Source organism: Penicillium roqueforti, assembly GCF_015533775.1.
Source record: "Penicillium roqueforti strain LCP96 04111 chromosome Unknown scaffold_01, whole genome shotgun sequence".
Classification (NCBI taxonomy): Eukaryota; Fungi; Ascomycota; class Eurotiomycetes; order Eurotiales; family Aspergillaceae; genus Penicillium; species Penicillium roqueforti.
The window spans coordinates 596,310-611,340 of NW_024067565.1; the positions used below are offsets into that span (position 1 = coordinate 596,310).

A 15,031-nucleotide genomic window follows, 5' to 3' on the forward strand; every position below is an offset into this window, starting at 1 on the left:
GGTAGTGTAAATTCTAGGAACACATTTACTTTGGGCCTGTTAATCCTTCGTCTTTTTTTTTTTTTTTTTATTCCCCCCCCCCCCCCCCCCCCCCCTCCCTTCGCGTACTGCTACATAGTACCTACATATCACTGTTCCAAATATTGTGCATTCTTTTTCAAAGTCTTTTTAGATGTCTTACTGGGCCCCGAGGGAAAGAGGGAAACGCGGATGACACGCCCGCTTTGCCACCGCCATTCCATTTGCCAAATCATTGCGGTCTTTTGTACTATCCTTTTACTACTGGATTGCGTGAACTATATATGTATCGATATGAAGATCACTATATGGCGCTGAAATTATCGGAGTTGAAGACAATAGAAGCAATGTATCTGCAAACATCGTAAAATATCTTGATTTTTTCACGTGTAGTAGACCACATCTCGACAAGATATGAACTCCTAGATCATACGAGCTGCACATACAACATACAGCAAATCCACCGACCAAATTCTAGCTAAACAAGAAAAGCAGTTTAGTGAACAGTGGAGAGCAAGCACATCTCGTAGTGGGCGATCACATTTGGAGGGGGACCAATCAACCACAGCCGTTTATATTGCATGTCCACTTCAATCGGCATGTTGCAAGAAAATAGGGACAAACCGCCAATTGTATCAATCAAAAGACCCAGAATCCTTTTCAACGGCCACACACGGCGGGACCAGCGGAGTCATACGAGCGTATGAACTAGACAGTCATCGGCTCCTAAATTTGGTGAGATCGAAAGGCTTTTGCGCTGGATAGCTGGGTTGAGTCCCTAGTGAGCACTAGGTCAGCCGGGCTTTTTATCCGTGGCTGGCGGTGATCGATGGCTTAGCTGGAGAGGGGCAGAGCCAGCTCCCCTGGGCAGGAGGACTGACTATTCGTGAATGGATAGTAATGACGACCAAAACCATTACAAGCGTTCTTTTATCAAGCCATAGGCCGTACAGCGTCAATTGACATATAACATCTGCCGGCTGAGCCAGATAAGAATCGGCATGACCGAATGACAGGCCTTGGCCATTCTAGGAAACGCAACATAGCTATCTGATATTTGAGAGTTCATAACTCGTGAGATCTACCACTAGCTTGGTTATACGAACTGTACCTTGAAAATCATCCGGCTGATAGATCACAAACCTCGTTCTTGGGACTATGCCCCTACATGATCGACGCGAGCTTGAAATCCCGGCAATCAGGTTGGTCTAGCAGCCAATTGCATATCAGATTTGAATTCCAGAAGTGTGTGCATTTACAAGCCAATAGGATACAGCCAATCCGCAAAAAAACCAAAAAGCAAAACGCCCTTTATACAAAACCCACGCCTTGGGTATATGCTCAATCCACCGAAGGACATGCTCTCCAATCAAAAGACGATTTGACTAGCCGATGCGGCTTAATCCGACCCGGTCAGCTTGGACTTGATGTTGATGATATCTTCATCGGCCTCCACCTCAATCACTCGGTTGACTTGGGCACTGCTGCGCATCAGCTCCACTGCATTTGCATACGACATGCGTTGCATCGGGTTGCAGTTCTCAGGGAGCCAGTAGAGGAGAACGTAAGGGACCGAGGGACGGCCGTCTCTCTATATCTCATTAGTACGTGAGGCCTGCATTATTGATGGACGACTTACGGTAGTCATTGGGTGGCTGAGGAGAATGAACCGCGGCGAGGATTCGGGAAGATCATCGGCCAGATCTTCCATCTTGGAGTAGACTTCATTGTCTTGCGGCCGGATTTCTTGAGTCTTTGTATCAATCATATCTATTTGCGTGATACGTCAGCTTCGGACGCAGGCAATGTATGGTTATGGCTGGCACTATCTACGTGCTATATAGCCCGCCTGGTCTCGAAATGTATGGCAGGTGTGGGAAAGCGCAGAGTTAGGGGCCCGTACAGATGATAGCTTGCGCATCCTTGGCTCTCGATGTGCCCAGACGAAACTTGCGCAGCTTCTCCTTAGTCTCGGGCGAGAACGAATATAGTCGTGAATCAGACTACTAAAGTTAGCATCTGATGGGGGAAACTTTCGCCTGGCCGACCTGGTGCCCTGGTGCGGGGAGACATCTCACCATTTTGGACGTCAACTGTGGGACACGCAGAGAAGTCAAGTAAACGAAAGTTCTCAGCCTAGCGCTAATAATGCACTGTATAAAGATGATACCGGTATGTCCGACCTGAAAAAGGAGAAGACTGTAGGAATGTGAGGCGAGACGATGGAAATGCGGGCGGAGTTTCCCTGTTCCCCCACCTCAATCCCTCCACGCTTTGAACAATCTAGACATTACTCCTCCACCTATATCTTCATGCTCAACCGATTGAATCTACTGACGCGGCACTTATCACGCCCATTCAGTCCCTCTCGTCCTATAAGCCCCTCCTTCTCGGCCCCTTCCCTGGCCGCTCGCTCAGGTCTATCCGCGATGACATCAGCCGTGCACCCGAAGCTCATCCACACGGCAGCATGCCTCATTATCGGCGATGAGGTTCTCGGCGGAAAGGTAGTTTGAGATATCGATAGGCTCCCCGTGAACAGAACATATATTCTGACATTATCGACCCTTAGACCGTTGACACCAACTCGGCATTCCTAGCCAAGTTCTGCTTCTCGCTCGGCATCGACCTGAAGCGAATCGAGGTTATCCCCGATGATGAAGATGACATAGTCGAAGCTGTACGACGCATGAGCTCCCGCTATGACTTCGTCGTGACCAGCGGCGGAATTGGGCCCACGTGTGTCCAACCCCGTCCCTAGTTTCCCCGAGCGATGCCGACAGCACGCAAGCAACGCAGCGCTTCATACAAAGCCTAGCTAACACATGTCCCCCATTTACAGACACGACGACATCACATACTCTTCAATCGCCAAGGCATTCGACCTGAAGCTGGAATTGCACCAGGCGGCCTTCGAGCGCATGAAGCGCCTCTCCAAGCCCCACCCCTTGCAACAGAACTTCGACTGGGAGACACCATCGCCAGGACTGACCGCCAAGCTGCGCATGGTCGAGCTGCCCTTCGACCCGAAGATCCCCGCTGAGTCACAGGCCGTGTTCGTCGCCGATGACCTGTGGGTGCCGATCGCGGTGGTGAACGGCAACGTGCACATCCTGCCCGGCGTGCCGCGGCTCTTCGAGCGCCTGCTGCTTAGCTTGAAGCCCTCTCTTATTCCCCGTTTGACCGACCCGGAAGGCAAGGGGACGTTCCGCTTGTTGTTCAGCACGCCGTTGCCTGAGAGTGCGGTCGCGCCATATCTGACTGAGTTGGCGGCTAGGGTTAAGGCTCGGGGGGTCAAGGTTGGCAGCTATCCGCGTTGGGGTAAAAAGCGCAATACTGTTACTTTGGTCGGGGCGGATAAGGCTTACATGGATTCCTTGGCCAGTGAGGTTGCGGAGAATGTGCAGGGTACGCTGGTTGCCACGGAAGATGAGCTGGATTGTCCGTCCGACGAGGACCGTGTTTACAGTCAGTAGATTATTTATTACATAGTTGTCTAGATTGACTGCGACTTGAAATACATGCAGCACATAGAGCCTACCAAATATATATTAGTGTCAAACATGGCTATCTTGACCAGGTTAGATTATCAACCTTGATATATCAAAGCAGTAGCCGTAGGAACCAGATCATAAATTGCGATCGAGAATAGGCGGTATATCATACGCAGAGCATTCGAGAGTAGATAGAACGATCTAGATACTAGACAACCTCAAAAACAAAGGTACAGGCCGCAATGATGGAAGCAAGGCATCCACCTTGCTATGAAAGAACATATATTGACAGCCGTGTCGCCTCACGAGAGCGACAAGGATAATGATAATAAGAGGCGATAGATAACAAACACCAGGGATCTTTCGCAAAGACTTCGACAGTAAAAAGACAATAAATAGGGATTAAAACATCGCAATCGGACAACAAAAGGGGAATCAAAAATGTTTCGTGAGACGAGGTTGGGCGTCAAGGTCGGCAGTCATCAAGAATGCGAGTCCATTGAAGAACCCACAAACATCCGTAACACAAACGACAATGCCACTTCTTCTTTGGTAATTTTTTTCTGGTTTGGTTTGTTTTCTGTTCGAGGTTGCAAGCTTTCGTTTTGCAGTCTCTGTATTGTTTCCCATTTAGATCTGAGTGGCGGGTTATTGCAGATTAAGGCCATCCAAAGGTAAACAAGATATCCAACTTTTCCAAGGGCAGGTGGGTGTTCACCACACGCTCGGACATATAAATCCACCCCCGTAACTCTTCCCGACATTGTGTGCTGCGTATTTCGGATTCGGGGGTTGTTTCGAGATCTGCCGGCATCGCAACGATTCGGAACATTTTGGTAGGTTGGTGTTTTTTTTACATGATGACGCAACTCGCGCAGCAACCAGCGCTCTCGCCTGGCTCGGCCACGTCCATCTTGCCCTCGGGTGCGCGGGCGCCGAACGCGCCGGAGCCGGAGGGGTACGAGGACATTTCCTTGTTGTAGCGACGGATCTCGCGGACGAGGTCGTAGAAGGCGTTCTCGACGTTGATACGGGACTTGGCGGAGGTTTCGATGAACTTGCAGCCGAACTGACGGGCGAGCGCTTCGCCCTCTGTACGCGGTGAGGGTTAGATTCGGGGTTCGGATTTAGGTTTCCAGAGAGTTCAAGCGGAGAGTTCAGGGTAATGGAAACATACCTGCCTCGGAGACCACACGCTCCTTTTCCAAATCACACTTGTTGGCAACAACAATGATGGGGAAGTAATCCTTGTCCTTGACGCGCAGGATTTGCTGTTGGAAGGTCATGATTTCTTCGAAGGATTGGCGTGATGTAATGGAGTAGATGAGCAGGAATCCCTCGCCGGTTCGCATGTATTGTTCTCGCATAGCCGAGTATTCCTCCTGGCCTGCTGTATCCAGGACATCCAACAAAGCGACTTCATCATCGATCACACACTGCTTGCGGTAGGAATCTGTAGGCGGAAGAAGGTTCCGAATTAGCCATGCTGTTCAACCAGGGCCCGGCACCGCTGGGGAAAAGCGATAGGACCCGCGCGGTTGATAAAATGGGTTGAGGGGGGACGTCGAAGTGCTCACCTTCAATTGTTGGATCGTACTCGTCCACGAAGTGGCTCTGGATCAGCTGGATGGTCAAACAGGACTTGCCGACACCACCACCGCCGACGACCACCAGCTTGTATTCTCTTAGGAACTGTTGGAGACGGGGTTAGCCATTTGGAATGACCAAAACAAGTCGGATCCGGCACATTGGATCACCATCTCACCTTTGAAGCCATTATGAGTTAGTCTCAGGGAAGATGAAACAGAAAAGAGATATTAAGCCGATCAGAAAGGAATCGGACAATTTAAAGCGAAATCCACCTGGGTCGTTTAAGAAAAAAACAAAAGGAGAATTAGGGGGAGAGTTCGGAGGTTGGAACTGGCGGGAAGAAATAAATGGAGAAAACCAGCGAGCTTCCAAGATTTGGCGAATTCGTTCAAATCCGTCTGGGGTAAACAAAAGGATTTAGAATCAAACACAAAGAGATCTTGTTCCCTTTTTTTTTTTCTAGAGAAGACAGAATCGAAAGAAGAAGGGAAAGAAGGGGCGAAGGGAAATTCAGGAGATAGTGGGGAGGAAAAGGTGATTGGGCGAGGAAAAGGGGACATGCGCGCCATTGAATGATAGATTGCTTTTATATTTACTATTGTTGCTACCGTTTATTTTGGTTCTTCAGCTCTTCGATTCATCTATATAACACAAGTAGCACTGTGGGCGCCTTATCTCCAACTTCGCCTTCCTCCTTCCTCCTTCCTCCTTCATTCCGATATACGTTGGTACACTAAATTGTATCTCGGCCAGGGCATTGATTGGCTTAAGCCACGGACCCATTGAGGAACGTGCAATTCTAATATAGAGCGGAGATATTGCTCCTTTTACTTGCATCTCCATCAAGTCCGCAATTACCGGCCTCTGTTTTGTCTACTCCGTGCTGGTTCCAACACATCTCCAACATACCATCGCCAGATCAAGTCAGTTCCTCCAGAGTGGATCTGCCGTCCCGAGATGGGTCCTCTTTGGCGCCTTTGGGGATTGGCCTACAATGTCCACCCTCTACTCCATATTGGCTGGTGAGAGATAACACGAAGCCATCATCCAGATAGCAATTCAAGGTTGGGATAGTTGGGCACCAAACAGTCTGGATGCTTTGCTCGACACCGCATATTCATCTTGGCTTTCTTATACGCCTGGATGGCTTGCAGTAGACGCCCGCCTTGCATAATTGCATCATCCCGCCGCAACACAGTCAGCTCTGTCATTTTTGATGATTGGATCCATCCAAAAAATTGTGATTCTCGTCGCGGTTCCACTTTTAGAACCCCCATCGTACGAATCATCGGAACGTTTGATGCCGACAACTGGGTTTTCCCCGATCGCCGTATGCCTTACGAAGATCCAAGTCACGCCCGTTTTCTGACAGATGACACAGCGGCATATTGGACGTCCACACTTCTTTTCTTCGGTGTTCTCTGCTTATAAAATGCTTAGACTAGCGTTGACAGGCGGAACCCCGCGATTGAAGACTTGGATCTGGCCCCGGAGTATGTGCAGTGTCACATTTGGGCACCTCGAGCTAGGTAATGTCTATAACAAGCTTCACCTAGCTATACTTTGACACTCTTTGACTTTTTACCGATCATAGAATCCTTGAAATGATGTCAAAGCGAACGAAAATAAAAGTAAAAAGAACAATTATGCGCTTGGTCCACGGTTCTTCCCCGGGGGCCATGCCCGTCTTGACCTAGACAGGACTCTGTTGGTGTCTTTTCCACGGATGACTGGAACTCAATTCCTTGTCGGTTCAAATATTTGTCTCAACGTTGGCAAAGAGGCGAGATCAACCTGGGATGTCGCGATATTACTAGCTGGTCGACATTCAAATTTCAATATCCCATTCCATACATTATCTTAGAAGGTGAGATTTGATCATTCATAAGGCTGCATTCTTTGATTCGCAATGTGGGCTGATCCTGATATGACCCGTCAAACGGACGGTCTGTGATGGATCATGGCTCGGGTGATCATGCAACTGTCAGCATCCGGAAGTAGTGCGACTGTGTTTCGAAGCAGCGCTTATGAAGAACTACCATGGGACAATTACGAGAAGGCGAAAATGAGCCGCACAAATCGATATAGAAAATGCAATTGGTAGACATTATCCAGAATCTACTGACAAATCTACTTGCCAAGTCACACAGACGTGATACATACCTAGAACCAACACAACCTAGGCTTGCATAGTGCGGAGCGATCATGCTTGTCATGCCAACGGCCAAATGCATTTTGAAATCGAGAGGCGCACCATCCACATAGAGTGCTTTATACATATATCAACCAGCTCAATAAATGTATACTCGAAATTACAGCTGTCCGAGGAAATAAGAACCGGACAGATACCCCGGGATCACAGCTTAGAAAAGACCGAATCACACTCGACCTAACTTGGGACCGAAGGCATCACCAATCGCACTCGACGTGCAACAGGGCATGGGGGTACAAGTTCCTGGGCACATGAGCAATAATAATAAACACAACATGTCCAATCTGTAGATTTAAGTACCTGACCCTGAAGAAATCACCGTAAAAATCTGTCTAGAGAACGAGCGCGACCCAATCCGTGCCCTACCCAACGCCCAAGGAGACTAAACAAACTGACAACAAGCCAAACGCCGAATATCCCAAGCTCCATCCAATAACCTCCAATGTCTCTTGCAGATCTCCAAGTCGGCGGACTGTATGTCATTCTCCAAGCCCATCATGAACCACCCGAGCCCAATGAGTTCTACTGGGGTCTATACCTCCACTCAGACCCCGTGGGAGGGATGGCATACCACGTCATAGACACAGGATCTGGCCTGAGACCGGAGCACGAGTATACTGGTAGAATATTCGACACGCCGCTTCTGACGGGACTGTTCCGAATCGCCGATATCACTCGTCCCTTGCATCCATTTGTCGACAGGGTAATAAGGTCCTACGACAGCAGCCTCAACTGTCCCGGAAGAAGCAGCAACAGCAAGTTCTGGGTTTTGAATGTCCTTGCGCTACTGATCCAGCCTACGGCCACCGGATGGCTTCCAGTGAATTGCCATAACCTGCCGATCTTGGAGCAGGAAATCCGCGATTGGGGGAATCGCATGTCCCAAGGGCGATGTATATATCAGAGACTAAAGCCGATTGGATCTTCGACGATCTGCGGGTTGCCGGAATGGAAGATATAGCGTGAGTTGACCATTTCTCTCGGTAATCCTAGTGCGGGGGAAACATCGATTGACACAAAGGCAATGGAATGAATAGCCGAATACCCTATCTATTCAACCAGGTCCAATCATTTGACTATGGTTTCTTGTTTCGGGCGCCAATTGACGGGTGTATTATTTCGTGTTTATCAAATCAAGCGATTACTTGCATATTCTACCTGTCATTTTTCGGACCTAGGTTATTAATTCCAAAGCTTAAGCGTACTACATTGACTCATAGTAATCTGCTCTCTATCAATACTACAGTCACTTCCATAATCTCCCTTGGCAGCTCAAGTCTCATCCAAAGTAGAAACTGGTCAGGTGCCTGTGTGAGAAGTACCTCCACACCCGTAACAGTGTCCCACCCCTGGTTCTGCTGTGCTGCCGTCAATAGCGGCATCTTCCTCGGCTTGTACGACATCTCGATACACAAACCCAGATCTTCAAACAACGAGACTGATCCTCGGTAGTCGTATCATCGGGTGCCAGATTGAGGAGCAGTGGCGTTTGCGGCCTGGGGGGAATATATCCTGAAACTGGACCGGGGGGGGTTGCATGAATGTCTCGAGACAGCCGAATAGAACAAGGGAACTAACTTACTAAATTCTAGTTACTGGAAATGAATACTATAGACATGGAAGATCATTAGACCAAAAGAATCGGTTTCTCCAAAGATTTTGCCCATTAAATGTTTGGTCATCGTCGGCATGCTAAAACCGTTTGTGGGGAGAAGCATAATTATTGTACCGACTTGCCAAAGAGTAGTCATATGGAAAATGAATTGATGTATGCAAGGATGATATGCTAGCAAATATATCTTATGAATAACATGCATATTGTAGTCGCAACTCTGCTTCACAAACTTCAATTGAGCTGAAGCCTCTGCTGTAGCTTCTTCCAAGACGCAATACCCCTCTGCGCATGCTGATCGGGTACATGTTGACCCTCTTCAGCCATCGTTCTCGAAAACAACTCCATCGAGATCCATCCCTTGTATCCCAATCCCGACGTAATAGTTCTTGCAACATCTTCCACAGGCAGATATACTCCGCGGTCCTCCTCGTACATGTAAGCTCTCGCATTCCGCGACCAGTTCATCCGCGCCGGCTGACCATCCACGTAGAACGGATGACCCGGGACCAGTGGTGATTGCAACCTCTCTGCATCTACAACCTGAAGATAAAAGACCTTCGCAACATCGACCTCGGCCACCATCCGCTCGAGCGACTCCTTCAAATCTGAATCCGCATTGGCCGTCTTGCCGGTTGGCGAGGTGGGGTCGGCCCACACCTTCCCCGCGATGTTGAAGGTGTCAAGACACATGCCGAAATTAGGTCGGTCAACGCGCTTAACCACATCCCAGACTTTCTCCCAGGTGTCGTTGACCGTGCTCCAGCAGAGATTCTCATACGCATAGCGAATAACGGGAGTTTCGGCGGCGCCCATATCCGCCAGTTGCCTCAGATCGGCCACTATAACATCAATGTCGTCCGTAAGTTGCTCTGCCGGGAGGAAGTTGGCGGGGATTTGGATGGTGGTGGTGTCCAAGCGTTTGGCGAGCTGCAGCCACAGTTTCATCTTTTCAATCAGCTTTGCATGCTGCTCTCGGTCTTTGAGTCCCTCGTAGAAGAGGAACGGCTGCAGCGTGATAATCTCGAGGGAGTGGGCTTGACAGATTGAGTGGATCTTATCTGCTGCTTGGAGCAGTTGATCGGATGTTGGGGTGTCATTCTTGGAAATCCCTCGTGCGAAATAATCGAGGTCTTCGTAGAAAAGCTCTACTCCTTTGAAACCTGCTTTTGAAGCTTGGTCCATCTTATATTCAAAATCATGGAGCCAAGGTCGTCCCAAGGAGACACTCATAATAGCAGGTTGATAGGCCATGGTGTCTCTGTATCGGAATTTGAATTTGACAATGAGTTAAGTTGGTGAGATATTCCTGTGGAGGATGTTGATGCTATGTACGCGGAGTCCACGGGTTGTGGGGTAAGAAGGTCTTGCCGTTGTCGGTTCAGATCTTCGCCGTACGTACGGAGGAAGATTCTACGATTGGGTCTAATGAGATATTTCTGCATGTTGACTGTTGGCATATATGACTTGAGAAGTCTCGGCCCTGGTGCTTTTCTCCTCTCAAGAAATCATCTCTTCACCCCAAGAGGAGGAAGTCGTCGCCCGTTATTGGGGTTCGGGTAAATCAACACCGATCACGTGATACGAACGGCATCAGCTTGGATGACCATGAAAGCTCGAGAACCAATGGCTTTTATTTATTTCAGAGCACATATGCCCATTCTTCGACCTTCAAGTGTTCAAGTGTTTGCGGGGCATGTGATCAATGTCGTTGGTGAAAGTCCAAGTGTGAGGGAACTGCCTGCTTGCTCCACCGCAATCACATCGGAGCACTCGGAAACACACGACTACTAAGGGATATAGACTTTGGTCGGTGAGTAAAAAGCTGGATAGGGGGTAATCCTCATACGAGATCAGTTAGATAAAGACCTATCAACATAATGTTAATTTGTTTCTACACCTCGACTAAAAGCAAAACTCGATATTATAAAATGAGAAAACGTGCCGCGAAAAAAGAATCCCAGGCTTCTTTCATGCCAAAGATGAAACAATCGAAAGCCAACCCAGGCCAGCCGATGCTGCTTCGATCCCCTGAGTATCCTTTTGCGGGGGATGGGTGGCGCGAGCCAACCTCGACAACTGGACCGCGAGCAAATGCTCTCTGAAATACATATCCAAGCCACCAACCATGTGAATGCTGTGATCAACACCGCTCCCTCCCTTCTTCTCTCCCCAGCACAGCCTGGGGCCAACAATTTCATCTTCCATCTTGCCGGTCCTACTTCCACTTTTAGCCCACACCCGCTTCGTCTCATACAAAGTCTCCCAGGCGATGCCAAAGCTCCCAAACATCCCGCCTTCCTTCTTACCCTCTGCCGCTGCACTCTTCCAAACGAAATTGCGACCTCCATACTCAAATCGTCGCGGCGACCAATCCTTTCTCTGCATCTCCCCATCCGGAATCTCGGTAATTGCGCCTATATCGGGGATTGTCCGTGTGGTCATCCGGAAACTGCCTCCTTTAGTCTTCTGCAGCTTCACACTCGTCGCCCCGATCTGAGGTAAGAATTCCCCGGCACGTCGGAGTACCGTGTCGACGATGGGTGCCTCGTTGCTCCAGACGAATTGGAGGGCGTACAAGACGTGCGTGTTGGTCGAGTCTTTGACGAAAAACCAATATGAGCGCAGACCCAGGTTGACCAGCTCCGAGGAATGCGTAATCCGGTACGTGACTGGGGGCGCCGACGGAGAAAGAGTCAGCGAGAAGAAGGGGCGTTGCGAGGTGTCGGTATTGAGGAATGGCTGGAGGTGGGCTGGAGCTGTGCTGATATCCTTTGCAGATTGACTGGGATCGTCTCCGCGGAAAGTATTAAGATCCTTGCGAATCTGGCAGTTGATCAGGGTCAGTGATCTAGAAGAGGTGTACGGGGTCCTGGACTGTGTGGTTTACCTGGGTCAACGACCAAGTGGTTCCGTCTTCGTTTTCCACCTCCTCCATCGCATCCAAAATCGTCGGCGGCAATATTATACCATCGAAGCTGCCCTTGCGCTTTAGGTCTTCGAGATAGGCCAGGCGCTCTCGATGAACTTGGACCTGTCTCTCAAACATTTTTCTGTTGATTTTGAGGACATTTCCTTTCTTGTATATTTTGATTGCTGAATCCAAAACAGTGATGGCATTTTTGTAGACTTGTATGGCTTCATCGTACTCGCCCTTGCGTTCCAAAATGAAGGGCAAGGCGGCGAGCTTGTAGACCTTATTGTTGGCATCGATTTTTCCTGTCATTGCGTTGGTCGGAAAATAGTATATTAATTTGAAAGATGGGTTCTATATCTGGTAGTAGTGATCGGTTGAGTTAGTAGATCTTTGCATTCCCATGGCGCTCCTTTATAATTGAAGACATCGGAGCTTTTCTTTGTAGCTTATGCCAAGGTAGGAATATGCCTTGCCAAGGAGCTTCCGTGTAAAATCGAGCCTATATAGGACATGAGTTCGTGTGGCAGTTGTCGCTAACGCTTGTACTCGAATCAGGGTGCAGCTTGGGCTTCCTTTGGGAGAAAGAACTTGGCATTTTGATGCAAATGATCACCTGCAGTATCAGCGATGAGTCCATGACAGTCTGTCTCACAGAGCCTTATGAACTTCAGTTGAGATATGCTTGGCTGATTCTTGGAGAAAAGGATACTAACTAATCGCTTAGTATTACCCTCTTTGAAGCTTGGCAATGGCTTAGCGGGGAAGCACTGGCTTTGGGGCACATGGCCGTCAAGCACCTTGAAACATATGGTGACTCAGCCTTCAGGTCCTTCGACTATTTTCAAAAAGTTATGTTTGCGAGGCTTCGGCCAAATCAAAACAGCGCGCATTGAATCACGAAGGAATGGGTTGAGGGATCCACTGAGGGAGCTACTATTTTCCATCTAGGGACGTGACCATGATAATGTGATAAAGAACAAGGGCCTCTCAAACGTAACTGGAATTCTTACGAAATGGATCCCGACCAAGGCTTTGATGCCTTTCTAGCATGGTGTATTGACACGGTCCGTAACTACAAGGAAAGAGTGCTAAAAGTCACTTTCGACACTCACGCTTGAATAGAAACGTATAGAACTTGAACCCATTTTCAATATCGGGTGCCATAGAGATAATATACTACTTTCCTCACTAACAGTGCCAGTGCCGCGGCCACCACCTCTGTTTTCTCCACCAAGCTCAGTGCAAACGTGATTATGTTAAAATTGAACACAAGTAAGAAACATCCGATGCTTAATCTTCCTGTCCAAGCTGTGACATGTGATTATAGTGCGGGGTCAAATCTATCACACAAGATTCCGTCAGCCATTCTTCTCTGATCACTGACACATAAAGTGATTGCTTTATTGATCAATATTCGTGATAATAGTCCTCAGGAACTATACTTCAAGATGCAGACTACAGTCTTTGACAAAGCTTGTGCCTTGGAGCTTCTAGAATTTGCGAACCCTTTTCTTGAGGAAAAGGGTCTTTCGTCACACTCATGGGCCAAAATGCCTAATCCTGCTTGCTCCGCTCCCCTCCTTCGAGTATGGGACAAAAACTCTGGCAGTCATCCCGATCAATCAAATAGAATGCTGGCTCGTTTGCCCCGACAGCGGTTGGGTTCGCGAGAAAGTCGAGAAAAGTCACTAGCCACACATGCTGCCTATCAGATATGGGAGCCAACGCCATTCATATCCTTTACTGCATCAGTATTAGGTCTGCAAAGATTCCTGTCCAGGAGAAAGGGGCCACGGTTCCCGCGAACACTTACGGTTATCAATCCAAACGTTCGCATCGCCAACGGTCTACCGATACTCGAAATGGAATCAGAACTAAGATATTACGAAGTGCAGGACCCATATAGAAGGGCGTATTCTTTCTATAAAGATGAATATCTCTGTCTTTGGGAGGTTACGCCTGATGAGGTCGTAGCACACTGGGACTGGGATGACCTTATCGAGGACGTTCATTGGTACGAGGACAAAATACTACCTGCTTTCAAGGAGCACAACGATCGCTTCTTACGCAGAAGTCAGATTGAGACGACTTTTGATATGTCAACACTGCAAAGTGCTTTGCCCGGCATGTTCTCTTTCTCAGTCAACAGAGACGAACTGTCTGGGTCAGACCTGGACCATTCTCCTGAAGCAGACTCATTTCCAAATGAAAATTGGAGTTTCTCAAGCGAGGAGGAGAATTGGCAGGTTGAAGATGACACTTATTGGGACACAGACGATGAAGTGGAGGAGTCCAACGCGATTGATGATTCATATAAGATCCTTGAAGGCGACTGGTGAAAACGATCCTTGCAGAACAGGGAATGGCGAAGGTTAAAGAAGGGTAGATTGATGTCTACCCTGGCCCTAAATAAAACCGCATGGAGCAACCCTGTGATTCAAACACGAGATGTCAAAGGCTCACAGTATCACCAAAAATATGACTTTTTCCTCGTGTCAATCATTATGTTTCAGACATGCAAGGCAGCAGCTGCCGTATGAATTCTACCCTACACTAAATCATAGATATTACCGGGCTCACTTCAGTAACTTAGTTAATTCTATAGTATCAGAACCTTTTTAAGCTTCTTCTCCAATAACAGCTGCCAGAAGGCATTTGGGGGTCCCTGTAGGAGCTATACACCACCATTACACGCTAGTGTATTTTTAAAAAAGCAAAAAAAGGTTGAGACAGAACTTTTGAAATGGACCTCCATAGGTACTATGTACTGTAAAAGATCCCCACAATGCTAATGTTCCTCAGGCCACCGGCTTAATTAAAAAGGTAAAAGAAAAAGGGTCGGGGGAATTGAGGCTGAGGGTCCCGGCTAGGCAGCCAGGCAGTCCAGCAAGGGACTAGCTTGGTGGAAATTGGCCCTGGAGCCCCGAGTCCACTTAGATAGGCATATCATGTGTTACTTGGAATATTTCGGCACTCTTTTTCTATCTATAAAGTTCTAACGAGCGCAATATTTTTAGCCTAAGAGTACAGCCACACCGTAACCGCCAAACTACAAAGTACAGGAATTGGAAATTTTCGAGTCCCGGCCAGGCTTGCCCTGTCTGGACCCTTCCGAGCTATTTTGGTGGCCATTAAGGGGTCCAGGTGGCCGCACTAGCACCGCACTAGCACCGAAGAGGAAAGAAAAT

General features: G+C 48.3%; 6 protein-coding genes across 6 annotated transcripts; 2 read left to right on the forward strand and 4 right to left on the reverse strand.

Annotated features, from left to right (window-relative positions):
* Positions 1–1,417: 1,417 nt before the first annotated feature.
* Positions 1,418–2,099, reverse strand: LCP9604111_603 (GMF family protein; the record flags this gene model as incomplete). The annotated part of the gene is made up of 4 exons (XM_039069750.1): positions 1,418–1,609; positions 1,658–1,788; positions 1,922–2,021; positions 2,097–2,099. 4 exons carry the CDS (start codon positions 2,097–2,099, stop codon positions 1,418–1,420), a joined length of 426 nt encoding a protein of 141 aa, XP_038933151.1.
* A 348-nt stretch (positions 2,100–2,447) lies between these two features.
* LCP9604111_605 (flavin adenine dinucleotide pyrophosphatase) lies at positions 2,448–3,494 on the forward strand (the record flags this gene model as incomplete). Its single annotated transcript, XM_039069762.1, has 3 exons — positions 2,448–2,525; positions 2,591–2,757; positions 2,861–3,494. The coding sequence occupies 3 exons, from the start codon at positions 2,448–2,450 to the stop codon at positions 3,492–3,494; spliced, it is 879 nt and encodes a 292-aa protein (XP_038933153.1).
* Positions 3,495–4,365: 871 nt separating this feature from the next.
* LCP9604111_606 (Ras family protein) lies at positions 4,366–5,289 on the reverse strand (the record flags this gene model as incomplete). The annotated part of the gene is made up of 4 exons (XM_039069773.1): positions 4,366–4,604; positions 4,690–4,965; positions 5,090–5,204; positions 5,278–5,289. 4 exons carry the CDS (start codon positions 5,287–5,289, stop codon positions 4,366–4,368), a joined length of 642 nt encoding a protein of 213 aa, XP_038933154.1.
* A 3,871-nt stretch (positions 5,290–9,160) lies between these two features.
* Positions 9,161–10,180, reverse strand: LCP9604111_607 (sugar phosphate isomerase/epimerase family protein; the record flags this gene model as incomplete). Its single annotated transcript, XM_039069784.1, has 1 exon — positions 9,161–10,180. One exon carries the CDS (start codon positions 10,178–10,180, stop codon positions 9,161–9,163), a length of 1,020 nt encoding a protein of 339 aa, XP_038933155.1.
* Positions 10,181–10,897: 717 nt separating this feature from the next.
* LCP9604111_608 (uncharacterized protein) lies at positions 10,898–12,152 on the reverse strand (the record flags this gene model as incomplete). The annotated part of the gene is made up of 2 exons (XM_039069795.1): positions 10,898–11,752; positions 11,817–12,152. The coding sequence occupies 2 exons, from the start codon at positions 12,150–12,152 to the stop codon at positions 10,898–10,900; spliced, it is 1,191 nt and encodes a 396-aa protein (XP_038933156.1).
* A 1,139-nt stretch (positions 12,153–13,291) lies between these two features.
* On the forward strand, positions 13,292–14,182 carry LCP9604111_609 (uncharacterized protein; the record flags this gene model as incomplete). Its single annotated transcript, XM_039069806.1, has 1 exon — positions 13,292–14,182. The coding sequence occupies one exon, from the start codon at positions 13,292–13,294 to the stop codon at positions 14,180–14,182; it is 891 nt and encodes a 296-aa protein (XP_038933157.1).
* Positions 14,183–15,031: the final 849 nt, after the last annotated feature.